Source organism: Leptosomus discolor, chromosome 5 (assembly GCF_034619465.1).
Source record: "Leptosomus discolor isolate bLepDis1 chromosome 5, bLepDis1.hap2, whole genome shotgun sequence".
Classification (NCBI taxonomy): Eukaryota; Metazoa; Chordata; class Aves; order Leptosomiformes; family Leptosomidae; genus Leptosomus; species Leptosomus discolor.
Window position 1 is genome coordinate 28,260,392 of NC_141395.1, and position 20,416 is coordinate 28,280,807.

At 37.4% G+C, this 20,416-nt stretch overlaps 1 protein-coding gene across 1 annotated transcript in view; it reads right to left on the reverse strand.

Moving 5' to 3' along the window:
• Positions 1-20,416, reverse strand: part of RAPH1 (Ras association (RalGDS/AF-6) and pleckstrin homology domains 1) — a 55,738-nt gene that overhangs the window by 30,945 nt on the left and 4,377 nt on the right. Inside the window, exon 3 of the mRNA XM_086465799.1 lies at positions 19,542-20,059. Within this exon, the coding sequence (XP_086321925.1) occupies positions 19,542-20,059 (518 nt within the window). The remainder of the gene's footprint in view (positions 1-19,541; positions 20,060-20,416) is intronic.

Consider the following 20,416-nt stretch of genomic DNA (forward strand, 5'->3'; position numbering starts at 1 on the left):
GACTATAAGAAATATTAAGACAATAAGAAATAGTTGACATGTGAGACACACCAGTATAGAGCTGCAACATGATGGTACAGTTAACTGACCAACACCTTGCTACAATCGCAAGGAAAAGCCCCATTTCTTCAGACTGTTTCTCTCATACTGGTGCTTATCTAACGTTACAGCAAGCTGAAGAGATCTAAGCAGCAAAGTGAACTTCCATTTCATCATTTTACTAAAGATATTTCTCTCTGTAGGAGGTCAGAAGAGAACCAGTAAGCATCCACACCAGAACTCAGCAGTCAGAAGTAGAGAGCACAGCTGTACTGACACAGTCCTAAGCCGAGCTAATGACAAACATTTTATCCTCAGACCATCAGCAAGCTCACCAAAAGCACCTGACTTAAAGGGCCACAAAGTCTAATAAGCCAAGGCAAAGATTTATAAATCCAAACATTTAACCTCAGGAGTTTATTAGAATCACTGATAGGAGGTAGTCCATGGTCATATGATGCAATATTTTATGAATTTTTAAAAACTGAAGTTCCATATGGTAACCAATGCTCATCCCATACCTAAATAACCAGAAGGGAGGATATGAAAACACATGGAGAAGAAAGAAAATGACAGTTTCTGTTTCTGCCACAGCTGCTGTTAATCTATTTGCAATCAAGCAAGGCTTGGTGGCTGTTTGCTTTGTTGGGGGTGCAGGCACAAATAGCTGATGGTGGGGAAAGGAAAGAGGTATAGACAAATTTTAAGCAAAACAATCAAAAGAAAATTATTTGGGTTTGGCTGTTTATACTCCTCTAGAAGACAACCCGAAAATTTGTTGTCAAGATGCATGCTGAGCATTTTGAGAATAATGTTAAGGTATTTAAGAAAAAGCAACGAACTAATTCTAAACTTTCATTAGAAAATAAGACTACTTATGTCCAGCAAACATTATCCTTATGGTTTTGAAGTTGCCTAGGTACTTTTTGTCATTTCTCCTCTAGAGTGTCTATTTTGGAAAATTAACCCAAGGAGCTGTTTGCAGCAGGTAGCAGCATCAGACATCTGACAACTCAGCTACTAAACATTCAAAGTTTTCTCAACAACGTGAAGATGTATGCTCTTCATCCCAGCTTGTTTTTCATCAAGGAGATTTATAGCTTGCTCCATCCCTCCTACTCTAGTTTCAAAAGGAAGTATGTATCGGAAATGTAATTCTTAAACTGAACAGCAATTTGTGCTCTCTTAGTACCTTACTGATGTCTTTCCTGTAAAGAAAATGAATTTATAATCAGGATTTGTACATACCTGGCTCATTAGACCACTGTCTCACTAGGATGTTCTGCCCACATTATATAAAGACAGCATTCGAAATGTTAAAAAAAAAATCCCATTACTTACTACAGTTAGTGAATTTATTTTAGAGATACTACTGCCTTTTAACAATAGTGAATACTCCCACATCTTTTCCACAGTTCTGATTTTTTTTTTTTTAACTAGTGAATGAGAAGAGGAACAGAAGAACTTCTTAGCTCAGTATATTTCCTTTTCAGCTAAGGCATTTTACCTGCTGACATGGCTATTAAGTATTTGTCAAGAACTTGAACACTTTGATAAATCCACAGAAACAAACAATAAAATTCACCCTTTAGAAGCACCATGGACAATCAGGAAAATCATGTAAGTAAATGCACAAGTTCCTTGAAAGGGCAGGGGTGGAAGGAGCATAGCACACACCAAAAGCACTTTTTCTACACAGAAATAGTCACATACAGGTGGAAAGAAGAAGCATCACCTTGGTCAGCAAATGAGAAGGCTTTCCTGCAATGTTTCTCAGAAGGAGGGAGGTTTCCCTGTCCAAATAGGAGTGCTTGTGTCGAAAGAAAGAGAAAGAACATAAGTCAAAAGAAGTCAGTATAGTAATTTTATAGTGTCTTGATTACAGAAGATAAAAGTAGAGTTTAAGGAAAAAACCCCTACATCAATGCTTCCTTTCCCTCCCATAAAAACGTGAACACCCCCAAATACTACGAGCCTAACACACTAGTACAAAAGCAGTTGTGCTTATACAGGACGCTATTTTAATCTTTCCCTGTACAAAACATCACATAATAGAATTAACAGAAGTTTTGCTTACCTGCTACTGGTTTCTTTTCTGCAAGAGACAACTTATTTTTAAAGACATTCAGAACTACAAAAGTACAAAAACATGCATTTACAATGCTTTTCAAAATCCTGTTCAGTCTCCTAAAACTGAACATTCTACTTCCATTACACAAACATAAAGCCATTAGAAACTGGTCATCCTGGAGACAAGCAACTGGTTTCATGCTTTCTACAGTGGCTGCTGCTTCCATAGTTAAAGTAAAAAGGATGTTACCATAATAATAATCCAAACCTGACTGACAATATTTTTTTTTAAAAAGGACTTCTCTCTTCTCTTCTACAGTCCAAATTACATAATCCAAGTCAGAAACAAATCCCCATATTTCTCTTGGAAATTAGCTGAAAATATATTTTAATGTGTTTAAAAAGGGGAAGCAAAATCAGTAGCAACAAGTAGAGAAGGACTTCTCAAAATGGAGAAATCAGTTAGTGACAATTAACAAAGTGATTATCTTCAGCATCTGCTACAAAGAAACAGCAAACCATCACCCTGTAGGAATTTGCAGAACCACAGTCACAAGTCTGCTACGGAAATTAGGTTACTACTGTGGCACTTAACAGGAGTATTAAGTCTAACTCCTGTGTACTGTCACTGTACTGCAAATTCTGCCCCAGATGCAGCCTTATTTGTGTCGACTGGTCCAATGGCGTAACAAGGCATGACAACTGAACAGCCTCCTACACTCATTTAATAAGCAGCACATAACCCCCACCTCTTCTTCATATCCAAAATAAGGCATAGTCTCCTGAAAAAAAAAAAATCTACAACTTCGTGCACAGCAGTATCAAATAGTTTGGTGAATATGGTTCCTGCAGGGGGAGTTTACTTGACATGACCGCCACATGCTGGGATGAGTAATTAAGGATCTCTAGCACGGTTTAAAAGTTACAGCTCAGAAGAGACTCTACACAGCATCTGAAGTAAAACCTAGGCTCCAGCCCAAGTTCCATCTGGTACTTAGCCACTAACATAGACAAAGGTTATGCTACAGACTTAATGAAGATTTTTCTGCCTGCAGATTAATCACCACCTGTGCCTACATTATATGTTTTAGAAGCACAGCAGTGCTGCCTAGTGACAAATTTTGCACACCTCAAGCACACACTGATAAGAGCTTTGTGATGCAGGACCCGGTATAATTAAAAATGCCTTGTGCGTTGGTTACAGTCATATAGAATTCTCAGATTAGACTTCTTGACATACATAATCATACCATTTGGGACTGACGAACTAATACATTCTATGTTTTCTACACACACAGGATTTCCAGCAACTTCAGTGATACTTAACAAAGGCTATCATTTAAAAAACAGCTCATTTACTCAGCCTGAGCAAGCCTGAGGCAACGATAACATTGCTGGTGAATAATACAGCTTTGCTTAACTTGAAGGCAGACTGATCCTCTTTTTATGATTTCTGCAAGGTGCATTTTTACCCTGAGTTTTTTCTTTTCCTACACAGAAGCTCTAACTTCACACAAAGTCAGTTTGGAATGGTCTCATTACAACATATTACTGCATAACTTCTGGAATAAATTGGTTGGCTCACTCCAAAGCGCAACAGTATATATAAAAATCCAAAGAAAAGTTCAAGGAAATTCTTTTAAAGAGTTTCTTGATAAAGTTCTTGTCAGACATCATGGACTCAAATTAACATGGATCGCTTTCTTGGTGAACGGAGCACTGCAGTAGAAAGAACATTACAATGTACATTTGTAGTCTCTTCCTTCGCATTTAGCCATCTTATTTCCTTAGCCTATCAGTCAACAACAGTGTCAGGATAAAGAAGCAATACTGAATCTCTCCCTAAAGGAAATACTATTTGCTAGAGAATTTTTCCCCTACAGAGAAGCACAAGGCAGACTGTTTAACCTTCTTCCTATCATTGGTCATTTTGGCTGTTGCCATCTTGCATTTAAGTACAGTGGAACTTTCCTGCAATAAGCAACTTTTATGCTATCCAGAAATAGGAATACCCTATACTTACAAAATAACAACCACTGGAGACTTTGCTAATACTACTTTCCAGACCTGCAGCAAAATATGAAGTATTTTTGATATAACCACAGGAAACTATTCTGGAAATCAAGAATGATGGTATTTCATGGGAACAGGTGTTGGCCAGTAAAATGTGAAACAGTGTGATGACATCTATGTGAATTTGAGCTGGAGATACATATCTAGAAACAGGAAAGCAGCAGTTCTTTGCCAGACACCTTTTGTCCATGGCCCCTTCTTACTGCATAACACATTCTTCAGTACCGCAGAGTTAGAACAAGCAGAAGTCACAAAGCAACAGGAAAGCCCAAGTTCTAGGAATTATAGCTTGGCTGAACAACAACAACGTTTTTAAAATATTTGACCTGCACAAACCATTAAGAGAAAGAAAAAAATTAAGTTTCATTTTAGAACAATTTGTTTCTCTTTCACAATCCACAGTTTTAAACCATTTATCTATTTCAAAGGGAAGACTTCAGCTCAAACATCGAGCTATGAGGTGAATAGATGTTGCCTTTTAACACAGGCTCCTAGGAATACTCCATTCATTGTTCAGGGGAAGATAAATATTTTGTGGGTTTTTTTTCTTAAGAAACTACAATCACATTGCATCACACAGAGGATCTAAATAGCCCACTCTTCCTCTCTACTTGTAGAGTTCAAATATATATCAAAGCTGTGACAATATAAATGCCTGATCTTTCCAAATAAATTAACCTACTTTTCTGGCCCAAGTACTTTCCTAGACTAAAGATAACACCAATGAAATGTAGGAAAATAGAAACAAAACATTATTCCTTGGTAGACATTTCTAGTCTTCCACCATGAAAAGCATCTGGCCTCCTTCCACATGCACCCATCACAATTGTGAGAACTCATGCCCTGCCAACAAAGAAGTCTCTCCCCTAGTGCATCATCTTAGGTTCATTTAGGTTCATTTAGGAAATATAAACAATTCCAATTACACAAAGTAGTATGTGTCGCCCTCCACCCCAATGCCATGCATTTTTCTATCCTGCTGCAGTAAGTTGACTGCTTCCACAGTACAAGGCCATCATTTCTCATAATGGTATTTGCAGTTTAATTTTTTTTTTAATTGTTGTGCAACATAATATTAAAATATCCTTAGAAGGTCAAAGTAGTTTGAAAGACCACTAAAGTGTCAAAATTTGACAAAAGCTTCAGGGAAGGCAAAACTGTGCAGTTCTTTATACTAAGCATGAAGTTACATACCAGCTAGGTTGTAACAGTGTTGGAAGACTATTTAATTGCTGCATTCACTAAAACACTCAGTGAAGCTTATTCAACACGAGCAACACCAAGTCAAAGACTTGATGCCTAATTCATTTATCAAATTCTCTGAAAGATCACGTATTTCTAGGCCAGCACTTAACTAAGGTGCAAACCCAAATAGTATATAACATGTGCACAGTCTAAAGCTAGCTATAATTCTTTACTTCTACTAGAAAGTTTTTTAAAGTTGTATTTTTTTTTACGTATAGGACAGCTTTCTCAAAATCCAGCCATCAGTTACAGCCATACCTTTTCATAAGTTTTTGCAGAAAACTACTAATGCAAATTCAGGGCAAATGAAAAAAGCTTCCCAAAGTTATCTCCATTATATGTAGAAAAAAAAATAAATCACTTAATAGGCATTAGCAGCTGTTAAAATTTTCTGGTGAGAGGGGATCTACAAAACCACTGTCAAGAAAATAATTTTAAAACCAATGCTTACACTTTGATGTTTTAAATGGTGAATACAAAGCCAGACTCCACTTAGGATTCGCAGTTAATCTAACACCACCACTGCTCAGGCGGAACTCAAAATACCATAGCCTGGTGAGCACCCACAGAAGAAAATGTGATAGGGCTTTAAGAGGATTCTTAAGAGGCAGTAAGAAATGTTTCTCCTTCACATATCATCAAATCATGTAATTTGCTCTTCCACAGAAACAGGTTAAGTGAAGAATCTGTCAATACAAACTGTGCTACAAGACTTTACAACAGTAACCCTGGACAGGCCATAACACTAGCCATGCTGGAGACAACCTTACTAACTTTGTTTCTTTATAATCTTCAGAAGATTTTCCTAAGAAAAAGCAAACCAATTTTTTTCTTTCTTTCTTTTTTTTTTTTTTTAAACACAATACATAAAAAGCTATGAAATTATGTTCTAGTGCTTCCTCATAATACGGAGCAGACTTTGAACTATGTCTCAGAAACTCAGTTTACTTCAAAAGACCTGTATAGAGAAAAAACAGTGAAAAGAAAACTATCCAAAACATTGGAAAATTATGGTTTTAACTCATTTTATACAAGTATAAGCAAACATTGCAATGGTGATTGTTTTGGACTGTTTTCTACCGTAATTCCCAGCAGCAGTTATTCCAAGTAACACTGAAAACTATGGATGTTGAAAATACTAATTAAAAAAAATCCTCAAAATACTAGAAAAGATATGCTGATCAAAACATTAACATTCTATAAAACAAAATGTATACTATTCTCAAAGGATGACAAAACAGCTGTGCACAAAAGTATAAAGTACAGAAACATTTTTACACTAAAAAATGGGGTATCATGATCAAAATATCAGACCTAACAAAAAAAGAATATAAATAAGCCTACTAATGCCTCCATAATGAACTTTAGCTAGTATGGACAATCACAATACAGAAAACTAGATTTGAGTAAAATTAACATTAACATTTAGATGTTCCAGATGCTATTAGAACAAAAAATTATAAATCGTTTTCATGTGTAGTTCATTCAGCAAAGACAGCTAGCCTTGATGTTTATAAAAACATGGAATATAGTCTTGTTCAAAATTACATTTTGGACTTCAAAGATTTCCTATATCCTTTCTTTGAAGACAGCAACGTAACATCCATCATTTTCAGCCCTAAATAGCAGAAGTTCATGGATCAGCTGTTGAATACTGCATTTCACAGTGTTTTCGGAGAACTTGACACAATACTCTTCTTAAATACAAAGTAGCTGCTTACGCCTGATTTTTTTTTTTTCAATGCTGATACATTTTTATACCCATCACCAACCCTACATCTACAAATTATATTGGCTAGGCATGAAAGAACAGATGGACTACCAGGAAAGTGAAAATACCTTTCAGATTTTCAAAATATAATTGGTTGCACTATACTAAATGACAAATAATCCTCTACAGGGCCAAAAGCTCGAGATTTTCTTGTCTATTATCCTTGTCAGTTCCTTAATGAAAGAAGTGGTGACAAGCTAAGCCGTCTAGCTGGATTCTGAAGGATACAGGCTGTATAGACCGTCTTGCAACTGTAGCAGGCCATCAGTTCACAGGTAACACGCTGTACACATTACCTCATTTCTTCAATTCTACTTGCACATTTTGCAAAACTTTGACAATCACATTCATATAGAACACCAATCCATTTTCTTGTTACACGCCTGATTATCACTTAGTACAGAAGTACGTGGGACAAATTTAGAAAGATTCTATCTCATCACTAAGAGACAGAGTTGTATAATTCTCTAATTTTAAGGTAAGGGCTCAGAATACATACATGCAGGGTTTAAAACCAGTACAATACAGTATGAAAGGTGTCAAATATGTTCTTTACACCGTAAATTTACAAAAACTGGATGGGAAGTGTAAGAAAAAGATGACCTGGCAATCTTCTAAGGTATTTTACCTTATTGTTCTAATGCCTTAAATATGTTAAATAGAAAAACTCCTTTCTGGTTAAATACTATCAAGGTATGTACAACAGAATAACTTACCACACTATATTAAAAAAAAAAAAAAAAAAAAAAAAAAGACAATTACAAGAAACAAAGGACTTGTATACATAAATATCTTGCCATATTTCTTACAAAACTCTTTAACAATTTAACATAAACATCTAATTAAACCAGCTGGTGGCACTCTTGTGCCACTACTCTGGATTTAATATGACAGTTGAGAAACACTACAAAAATCTTTTTTAAAAGTCTCCTCCTGTCCCTAAAATGAAGGGAAACTGAGCAAGCAGTGTCCAATGGAGAGCTATATGCTTGCAAAACTCTGTTGAAAAGATAACTACTATAGCTTTCATTTCAACTACAACAGTACACTGAATTCTTTAGTCTCCAGCTTAAAGAATTAGACTCCACTATTTTCAAAAGACAGCTCAAGAATTAAAAACAGTTTAAGCATATTTTTTGTAATTTTGTCCCAAAGGGGGACAAAGATGGTAAAAGAGAACTGAAATTTTTCTTTGCAAACTCTTGAGATTATGCATTCATATGGAATGCATAAGAGCACACAACAGAAAATGATTAACATCTAATTTTAAAAAACCCTTTTCTGCTTTATTTTGCAATGGGGGTTGTTTAGCCTGGAGAAAAGGAGGCTGAGGGGAGACCTTATCATCCTCTACAGTTACGTGAAAGGAGGTTGTACGGAGGTGAGTGTCAGTCTCTTCTCCCAAATAACAAGCAATAGGGCAAGAGGAGATGGCCTCAAGTTGCACCAGGGGAGGTTTAGATTGGACGTTAGGAAAAATTTCTTCACTGAAAGGGTTGTCAAGCAATGGAACAGGCTGCCCAGGGAAGTGGTAGAGTCACCGTCCCTGAAGGTATTTAAAAGACATGTAGATGTGGCAGCTGGGGACATGGTATAGGCGTGAACTTGACAGTGCTAGATAACGGTTGGACTCTATCACCTTAAAGGTCTTTTCCAGTTTAAATGATTCTACGATTCTATGACTGCTAAGAGCAATCGTGCTTCAGGAAAAAAAAAAAACAAACCAAAAAAAACAAACAAAAAACCAAACAAAAAAACCCACACAAAACCAACAACAACACAAAGAGAAAATCCCTCCCAAACTTACGTGTATTTTAAGTAGCCTTGTGCAATTAATAACTAGAAAATAGGCAATGATCAATTTAAAGACAACTAAAAAGCTTGACTGTAGCGATATACATTTTTACCTTACTGCACTGATGGGATACTAAGGAATTCAAGTCACTAATGTGATTTTTCCGTTGCAGGCAAATTGACACAACTACTGACATAAAGAGAAGCCATATAAACATGTCATAATAACTTACAGGAGTCAATTCAGCTTCCTCTTCTGGAAAGTTAATGGGATGCTTGGACTGATTGATGAATGTCCCATGGAAACAGTAAAAATGTAGGAAAATGGGGAGGGAAGGATGCAAAAGGGGAAGAAGGGAATGGAAGGGAGGGAGGAAGGGAGGAGAAAGAAAGGCTTTATTATCGCTCAGAAGAGGCAAGAAAGCAGTAGCGATGACAACTAACTTAAGCAAAGGCAACAAAACTAGATTAAAAGGTTACAGTGACCCTCATCCAAAATTTCTTACAGACAAATGATCAATGACTTGAAGACAAGAGGAGATTCAGGCTCTCTCCTACAGGAAGGGAGAAGGACATAGGGTACGAGTATGTTTTCAACGACAGTAAGAGGGCAAACAGTCAATAGTCAGATAAAAGCACTGCAGTAAACCATTTGGAAGCACACAATACACTTTTTCTGCCTTTGTTGAAACAAATCAGAAAATAAACCATTCTCTTTGCACAACCACTTGCTAAGCCAACAACTGTGAGTTAAATTCTCTAAACACTAGAAACAGAAAAACACATACTGTCACTTTACACAAGCTTATCTGCTTCCCATGTCAGTTCCTCCATACCACTTGTCACCAGAGGATATTAAGTACACATAAGAAGAAAATCTAGAGATTTATCTTACTTCCAGTCATACTATTTTAGATCTGAGCACCCTCATACTGTAATTAATTTAAAAAGAAATGAAAAGGAAGTATTTCTGTATTTCCATAATCTTCACTAAGGAAAGGCAAAACCAAATCAAAAGAAAAAACACACCACACATTTGTGGCTCAGTACAAAGTGTTCATTGGTAGTGACAAGCTTCTTAGTATGAAATTGTTAAGGGATCAAAAATTTAATATTATGCTACTAAAAAGCAGAGTGCCTAAGATTTACAGTGTTTCACCCAATACTTGCTCCTTTTCCTTCAAAGGTGCAGAAATATTTGTTTCAGGCATGTTAATTTTGGTAACCGAATTACATAGTTAAGGTTTAACAGATGCAAAAGGCGTTACAGTTTATTCTTACCAAAACCTCAGAAAAGCAAAATAAGACACTTAGAGACTGATGCAGCAGCATTAGAAAACAGAGCTGCCCGATACTTCCATGTTCAAGATGTGTTTGCAGTTGCTTATAAAAATTTTGCCAAGGTATAACCACTAAGACACAAATTTTCCATGATGGGTTACTGTTATAGGATGATTACCTGTCATATACATTAAATGAAGTATTTCCAAGTGAGGAAAGGAATGTATATCTCATTTAAAATACAGATGTTTTTAAAGACCTCTGCAGTTCTGATCATGAAATAGATTACTGGCAGGGGCATCCTCAAAGACTTGCTTTGCACTGTCCCATGGGATGTTACCCAAATTTGTCTGAGCATAAGCCTTTAGAATTAAAATAGTAGTCCACGAAGTCTAAGTCTGCAGCATCACAATCAAAAAAACCACCTCAAGGCTGCATCCTCTCACAGAGCACCGCCCAGCCCTTCAACTGGACTGCACACTACTAACGTTGAACAAAAGATTGGCCAAGTTTGAGAATGCTTGGGTCCATGGTGGGAGCGTACAGCAGCCGCCTTTAGATTGCAATGCCTGGCTGCTGCAGAGCATATTGGAGCCAGACACGGAAAGTGAGAATCTGGAGTTATTACACAAGTGGCCAACTCTTGTCCTGGAACTCATGCAACTCCATTTCACTGCAGGCAACTGGAATTTCCTAACTCTTAAGTGTTTAACTTTGCAACTTTAGAGAAAAAAAAAAACACACCACCAAAGACACCCCCCCCCCCCCCCAAAGAAACCCCCACCCCCACAGAACCCCCCCCACCCCAACAAAGAAACACCCCCCACCCCCAACAAAGAAACCCCCCAAACAAACAAAAAAAACAAATCACCAACACCAGAACAACCAAGACTGAAAAGAAAAATATATTAATCTACAACAAGTATTTCTTAACTACTAGGGATGCTTATAACTTCATGCCAGTTCTGACAGTTACAGTCTAAACCTATTGAAATTCACTGCAATTTAAGATACATGTCCGTGGTCATTTCAAATTAAGAAAGTGCTCACTGTGTGCATGAGGTGCACTATTCACTAGTCCATGCACCTCCCAGGTCAGGCTGGGATGCTTCCCTGTCTAACACAAGTTGCTTGGAACACAACAGGACAAAGGATTGCAAAAGCTAGCAAACATTTCAGTTCAAACTTAGTTTCACTACTGGTTTTAATAAATTGAAGACTAAACTGCCACAAGAAAGAGGCAGTCCTGAACTTCCCCCAGTCGTGTGCTCTCATATCTCTTTTGCCTAGACAGCAGTGATTTTGACCATGCAATCCTGGGGATCAACGAACAACTAATTCAGAAGGATTCTTTTTCAGGGAGACCATAAACTGATCCAAATCACTAGACAGCCACACAGACACTAGCGCCAACACAAGACGGGGCAAGACTGCCCAATTCAGTAGTAGCACAGACATAAATTAGCACAAACCAAACACGATATCCTAAACCAAGTTTCTCAGCATGGAGGAGGTTTCAAGCAGCGGAGTTTTCTCAAAAAAACCACCAAAACCCCACAACATAACAGGAAAAAATAAACAGCATGCAGTATAATTTCACAGAAAATGGTTTTCTAATCTGTCCAAACAGAGATGCATTAAGTGGAACACTGAAAGAAGGAAGGAAAAAAATCCCAAACCCCAAACTTTAATAAGACTAATTCATGCATAACTGCATTAGCTAAAGAACATCAGATACTTCATCCTGTGAAGGACTATCTACAACACAGAAAAGAAGACATCGAAGCAGCTAAGAAACCTAAGAAATAAAAGTACATGTAGCTTTAATTGGTTTTGTTTGAGTCTGCTGCCTTTTATACAAAGTAGTAACTGTATTAAGTAACATTTGCTTAGATGTCTGTTGACTTCTAAACTACGAATCAGCCCTAAAAAAAATACTGTAGACATCAAACTATTCAAAGCTCAATCACTAGAAGAGAATGGGTATAGACAGCTGGGGAGTTAAAAGTCACAAATCTATTCTTTTGGTTAAAAGTAGATAAGCTGTATGGAAAACCTTAACCTTGCATTCATAAAGCAAACAAATGATGTGGCTGGTCTGAAATCTTGAATAACTTTTATAAAAATTAGACTAGTAAGCATCCAATACAGGAAACTAAGAGAGGCTGTAAATTTGGTTAATTAAAAATGAAGACTTTTCTTTGTATCTGCAAGACAACTTTTATTATACTGTAACAGACTAAACACCAACCAGCATGCACAAAACTGACACAGATAAAAGGCCAGCTGTCCATTGTTTCTTCAGAACACGAAGTCTCATTTTTTTTAGGTTCAAACTCCTTTGAAAACCTGACAAACCCTAGCTTTCATCCTGTAAGTTCGAAGTATATGCAGCTGAAAAAACTGCATAAATTCTTTTCCCCTCTTAGGAGTTCAATGTTCCATAATCAGCTGCTGTGTTCTTAATTTTTGTCATCTGTTCCAAACTTTATTTTTGGCAGCTTGAAGTAAGGACAAACAAGTAATCTGTTGGTAATTTCCTACAGATGTAGTATTTCTCTTCCCTAATTTAATTAGATCTTACAGAAAAAATAAAGGAATCTGCCTCGGTTTTAAGTGGACTGATGTATCTACAAAGAAATTGGCTGTTGTAAATGCTCCATTAATGAATCACAACTTGTAGAGCGTATCTTCACTTGAAACTGCAATCAAAGCATACAGCTCTCTGCAGAGCTTTTGACAAAATTTGGTAACATCATAAGGCAGGAATTCTCATTTCTCAACTCAGGTCTAGTGGCTTGGTCCAAAACTGCTTCTTCCAAGAAGTATGTCACCTAGATTTACTTGGCCATTGATCTATGGTATTTTGTCTCTTGCAGATGAATCTAGTAAGACTTCCAACCTCTGAGAAACCACTTTCTTAGCTTGTCTATATCAACGATATGATTTTAAACACAAGTATTTTTCTAAAATGCTGTGGAACCAGCATGAAAGCAGTGAGATTTGTTTTAAAATGCGGTTACTTACACAGCACCCAACATCACAAAAGACTCCAACATCACAGAACAAGAACGAACAGCATGTAGGCACAGATAACACCTTTAGTGTTCATATATCATAACTGTAATTTTTGAGTTGATACCAGCTTTGCCAGCCAGCTGTGTCAAACAAGAGATGTATCATACTGTCCATTTTTCTGTTCCTTCCAAGTGGAAAGAAGTTACAGGGTAAATTTTAAAGTCACAGCCATGAAGTAAGTCAGATACGCTGATCAGAGAATCAAGATTTACCCATACAAGGATAATGTTTAGGTTCTTTCCCTTTCACTTATTTTAAATCTATATACTATCAGTTTTTAAAACCTACTGTTCCATGCATGTGCAGCAACTTAAACTTGTAGAACTTTTTCAAAATCCTTATGAAAAAAATAATAATCCCTCATCATTTGTTTTGTGGATTTCATAAGTATAATGTGGAAAAAAAAGCTGAGGTGCTAGTTTTGCAGGCATTGGGAAGTGTGTATTAGTAACCTTTGGGTTCTAGGGCACTGTAGGATGAAAACTGTTCTACTGTTCTGTTTACTGCATAAACTTCATGATGAATAGCCAAGCGCATTTGATTACCAAAATACAAGTACTGCTTATATTTCATAAACTGATACATTTATCTCAGAGGATGTTTTGAAAGCCTCCAAAAATCTGGCAAGTGAAGAGTCATTTTACATGTATTTCAAGAACATTTGAAAACTGGGCGGCTCACACTTCTTATGCCAACAAAATTGGAAGCCAAAGTAATGCTTCAAGGTAATAGATACACACAATTTTCCTTTACTGTTGACTTATTAAAAAACACTTTGTGACTAATAATTGGAAAAAAAAAAGAGGAGGAAGAGATGGTCTAATTTCAAATTAAGTCTTTCCATTGACTATTTTCAGCTTAGCAAAAGGATAACTGGAAACACTCCAGAATACACTTTGTGTATAAAACCGAGAACATAATAGAACTGGCAGAAAATTAAATTAATTTAACTTTAACAGACTTTAGAAGAAACACAAAACAAACGTCTGTCATGCCCTGTCTGTTGCATATCTGTGACTATGCTCACAAAGTGGAGACTGACATCCTTTGCATCTGCTAACCACACAAAACATGAAACATAAGGAAAACTACTCAAACCTTCAACTCCCCAAATACAAGAGCAAGTCATGCTCTATTCCTCCAAGAGCTAAAATACCGTTCTTTAAATCACCTACAAATAATATGGGAGGTTCTGCAATCCAACTCTATTTTAAGACACTGTTGTGTTCCAAAGACCACATATGTTATGGGTCAATTTCCCTGCAAACAGAAACAGTTCACTGCATTTTCATACAATGTAAGATTTAATGATCAAACATAAAATATGACCTACAATAATCTTTAGTGGGTAGAAAAGCTTCTGTGTTATGCCACTGCATAGCAAGTATTATTTTAGTGACAAGAAGTCCATACAAGAACCAGGGCAAAATTTCTATGGAATACAAACTTTGTCTTTCCTTATGCCCATTTCAAGTTTTCCACTTCATCCCATAGGAGTTATTAGCCAATACAGATTTGGCTATGTGTATTGAGCTTACATTACAACCATTACTATCATGCCCCCAAAGCTCCCTTGTTTTCCCCAAAAGAAATGTTAATGTTTACTCTGTACTGCCACTTTCTCTGCCAAGTGAAGCAAAGATCCTATAGTTTTCATGCACTGGCAGTCCTGTCATGATTTTTCACCTCTTATACATCAAGTCTAAACGTAAGTAAAATCTAAAAAAAAAACCCCAAAACAAAAAACTACAAACAAAAAAACCCCCACAAAAAACCAAAACCTGTGTCATGTTACCAACTGCTAAATTATGCATTATCTTCGTAAGTCAGAATCTCTCAGCTGTGCAAACTGGGTTACGGACATAAAGCTCTCCATGTTGGGAGGGAGAGAGGGTGATGCTGTACTGTGCCAGACCAGATGGCAGACTTCAAATTTATCTGCAACCTCTTCACTGAGTATACACAGGACAGTAACAATGACTCTCCATGAATGGACCCTTTCACTGATCAGACATTACCAGCTACATAAGCATGATCAACACAGTTCTCTATTCTCTTCCCACTACTTACTTCGCCTATTGCTCTAGCACAGCTCACTGAGAATACAATTTCTTGGTGGCAGAAGGATTGAAGGAAGTAGTAAAAAGATGATATAGGTGGGTGGAGGGGACAAGTTAGTCATATAGTCATCACTTCCCCTACCTTTAACTCATGTTATTACATCACTACATCCAATTAAAAGTATCCCACATGCAGAAACCAAGATTTAAAGTGTATGCCACTCATGACACAACTAAAAGCACAGAAGACAAAACATAACCTACCAATTTAAGGAAGAATACTGTCCAAGCAAGGACTTGGGAAATAATTTTGTGAAAGAAAAATTTCAATTTAGCAAAAATTAAGGGGGGGTCAGGGTGAGGGGGAAACAACTTTTCTTATTAAGCAATGCTTAGAGGAGGCTGAAAACAAGAACGTAAGTGCAGACAGACAACACTTACTACCACCAAGACAAGATCTTGAGACTACAAAGCCAGAGTCTTTGAAGACATTAATGTTCACAGTGTCCAAATAGACAGTGTTAAGAATTGCTACGAAAGGGAGAAAATTAAACAAATCATGACAACAATTAATAAAACCATGATTTTAGACAACTCAGGGAATTCCAGTCAACTCTCCTGAATGTGGCCTAGAGACAAATACAGGATGAGAACGAGGATGCTCCTGGCCAATAGAACCACTGAGAGTTACCATCTGTCATGATGCTGATGTATCTTCAACCCCAGGAAGTTCCTACAGCACAGACTGCTAGGAGAAAGACAACAACACTAAGCTACCTGTCCAATTGCTCAGGCAAAAAAGTTTGAATTACCACCAGCAGATGTATTCCTGCTCTCCCTTCCAGCCTCTTGGCTACAATCCCCCCACTGCACATCAGCACACATCAAACCCCTCCAAGCCTATGCAATTTGCCCAAATAACACAGAATAAGCCCCAGAATAAAAGTGGTTAAGTTTTGGTGTGTACCAGTAAGTGCCAAAGCTAGGACAAGAGAGGAGATGAGACAGTATAAATAAAAGCTTTGGGGAAGGAAGGATGAGGGGAAACACAAGTCACCTCGTCCCATTTCTGGTGGTTGTGTAATTGCAGCCTCTTTCCATAACATTTGTCACTATTATTAGTTAGAAAGCATGCTAGACTATACATACCTTCAGTGGGCCAGCGCATGGCAGTTCTTTTACATGATTTCCCTATTTCCAGGTCAAAGAGCTCTTAACTACACAGTAGAATTATTTTTAAACATAGAATACTAAAGTTAATAGCTGCAAAGCTTAATTTCCTTTTTCAGACAAGCATTTTTTCCTACCAAAACAGTCTTCCTTTACTTAGTTTTATAGGAATCACAAGAGGAAGAGCATAATATTAAGTTGCGGAAGAAAGGATGACTTCTTAAGGTACCTATACTGCCTGAAGAGGACAGAAAGGACTGGTCAAAAGGGCAGAGCTGCCAAGTCACCGACCTCTTTCCTAAGAGCCATAGCAGCAAAGAAAAATTTCAAAGGTCAGCTCAACTACAAGCAGTCTCAAGGATGACAGGCAAAAAGAAAAGAGCTAGCTTGAAGCACTATGTGAGAATAACAAATCTCAAAGCATCTGCTATGGCCATGAAGTAATAGCTTCTCCCACTTTCTGCATTAAACACAGAGGGGTAGTTTTCTACATGAGCACCAGGTCTTCTTCAAAGGGTACTTCCTCAGAGGGATGTCTTCTGTTAGAAACAGTACCATTGAGTCAACTGTGGGTGGGAGTGTAGAATTCAGCCCTACTAGGAAAAGGTGTTTTGGTTCACAACCTAGCCATATAGATTAATAAACCCCTAAAGAGTAGTTCTCATACACTAAATGAATGAAAAAGGAAATAAACTCCTTTATTGGTACCCAACTATTCTAAGAAAGACTCCTTGGGTTTCTGCCCATTTATAAGGTGAGTTTCATTTAAAACCCACCACCACAGGATCTGTCAGAAACTCCAAACAAATGTGATTTTCCCTTTTCCATTCACCAGTGATAAGAAAAAATAATTGCTTCATAGTTAAAGGTCCCATCCTATCACATAACAGTTTTAAAACTGAACAGTTAAATACCAATTCTGTAAACTCGGGGAAAATTTCACAGAGCTGAACACCTTCCTCAGGCTACTGAAATTAAAAAGAACAGATAGAGCAAAACCAAAGCAGCACTGTTAATGAGCATAGAGCTTTCTGATCTCAAAAGGAGAGCAGAATTTGGCTCTCAAATTACCAACACTTTCTGGTTACCTCCTTCAAAGGAATAGTTCTTATCAACTTATCAGGGCAGAGAAACAATAGCCGCATTCTTATGAGAAGCAATCACTGGGTTTACAAAGGCAGCTCATGTCTCTGTGAGAAAAGCTTTTGGGGATGATTTCGAGCCTTGCAGTCAGCGGCTAAGAGCTCAGAAAGCAATTGAGAAAGCAACCGCAACACTTGCAGCAATACAGATTAGCATCCTGTGAAGACAAAGCAACTTCTTGACCTCTGCCTCTTGATTCACCGACATCAAGTTACTTAAGTGCAGCAGGTGGTTTGTTGATTACTCATGTCATGCAAAGAACTGAAAAATCTGGGAGACAAGAACGGCAATCTTGCTGATGCCTCATGCATATCGCTTCTGAAGAAAGGCCGAGATCTAGGGGGAGACCTGCAAAATTAACTGCAGAAAACATCCTGCATTTTTAAAAATTAAGAAATGCAAAATTATAGTTTTTCTTGTGCTATGCAAGTTACAGAAGAAATTAAAGTAAATGATCTTTTCAGCCTGAGGAGACACAAAAATGCAATATTGCCTAACTTTCTACATTAAAAAAGAAGTATAAGCATGAATAACAGTCAGAGACTAAAAAAAACCCAAACAAAACCAAAAATAAGCCTTGTCATACCACAGAAATAAAATGATTGACAAACAACAATATAATCAATGATTGTCATAGGCTGGCTCCAATACTTAGGCCTACAGCAATAATGCAAAGGTTTGCATTTTAACTTTCTAAAGAGAAAAGGACACATTTCTATCTACCTCTGTTTTGCTTCACTCAATATGAATCTCCAATAAAACTATACTGACCACCAACTTTATATACAAAAAGAAAGTTTAAGTAAACTGTTATTAATTTCTCACCATTTCAAATAAATGTTTAACTCTAAGTGTGACCTTGATGAGTTGATCATTAGACTGACAAGCCTGCCTCATTCACTCTTTACATCAGATGAACTTTCACTGCAGATGGGTACAGGCATGTTTTCAGCACAGCTCATTCAAATTAGTGTTAATTATTGATTAGAATAAAGAGCTTGTTCCAGTTTTCTCCCATAGAGGAGAACAAGCATATTAGTACAACTGATGTTTGAACAGGCCACATTTCTATTTCAGAGAACAAACTAGAAGCTGTCTTGTAGAAATAAGTTTTTAATTCACTGGAATATTTTCCCCATTTCTTCACACAAGTCACTAGCACTTTCAACGTTCCCCAAACTGGCTGCGTTTTAACTGAAAAGTTTCCTCTGTGATCAAGCAAAGCTGAGGCATCAAAATCCCAAATGAACATCTGCTATTGCTGCATCACAGCCCAGTTGTTTTTGTGTTGTGCATTGCTTCAAAGAGTTCTCCCTGTCATACATTAAACAAGAATGTTAAATAGCAGCAAATTACTGGTATAGTATAGCTGTAGATAGGCACTCAAAGTGCTCCATGAGTTTCAGGTATTAAGTGTACTGTAACAGGAATGTAGTGTTGTCAGTTGTACTTTCTTTTTTCCACAGCTGTGTGCTCCTCAGATTTAAATTACAAGCAACACATGAGATTTATTTAGAACAAAAATATTAACTAGAAAACATTAAAATCCAAGACTGGCTTAGGAAGAGGAAGAGATGGGGAAAGCCCTTAAAAAAAAAAGGAAGTACACATTCTTTAAAAAGATTCCTTGCAGACAGAAACAAAAACAAAGAAGTAGCCACAGCATGTGCAGTCTGTGCAAAAGCAATTTTAATCTTTAATCAATCCCACTACACTGTAGATGTTTAGCAAGGAGTGTCAGTGCGGGGCAGGGGAGAAGGTGAAGTTTGAACCAAAAAAACCCACCAAACCAAAATCTTGAATTATTGACACTTTACCTCAGTGATTGGTTGCCCTTGTGATGTCAAGTCCAGTTCCTGAGGTCTCGTCACTTTATCGATATCCAAGGAGTCCATGCTGGAAGCTGCAGAGGTTATGCTGGAACGGGAGGAGTTACTGATTGAGCGCACCTCAGCATCACTCACTGTGCCAGCAGATGCTGTCCTCCTGTGCTGAGCAGTAACTACTGGTTTGGTGTCTTCTGCAACAGACTGTTGGGCTGCCTCATCCATGCTCAAAGAGGCCTTCTCTAACTGTGCAGTGATGTCATCCAAAGATACATTGGCATGTGATGGTTTAGTCACCTTAACAGATGAGGAAGATAATCCTTTCACGCTGCTGTGCTTAGTAGAAGGTCGGCTAGCAGGTGGTTTCTGAGCTTTGGGTTCTGTGGCAAGGCGTTTCACTGCAGCATTGTTTGCTGAATGAGACCCAATGCTGCTCAGCTCCTGCTCTATGGAACAGAGATCAGCCATGAGGGCATCTAGATCCACCGTCTCCCCCTGATTCAGGGCTTCTGCAATAAGAAAGATTTTTTCAGTACGTGCAGAGTTATTTCATTTGTCTGTGTAACTCTTCACTTTGTGTCATCAAATTTAAAGGTTAGGGTAAGGGAGCAAAGGAAGCTGTATCTTCTTTTTTCATCTGTATTGCAAAATTTCTGCTCACTGCTAAGCAGAAATTTATTTGCACTACTACTCTTGATCAGTCTAAGAGCAATTAAAAAACCGAAAAACTATTCAGGTTAAATACATTTGCAGGCAGAAGAAATCTATGAACAGTTCAAACTGCTGTCCTGTGAAGAGAGTCTAAAAATATATTTGTACAATATCCTGCCTCAACTTTTCAAAAAAGCATAGTTGTTTTCCTAAGC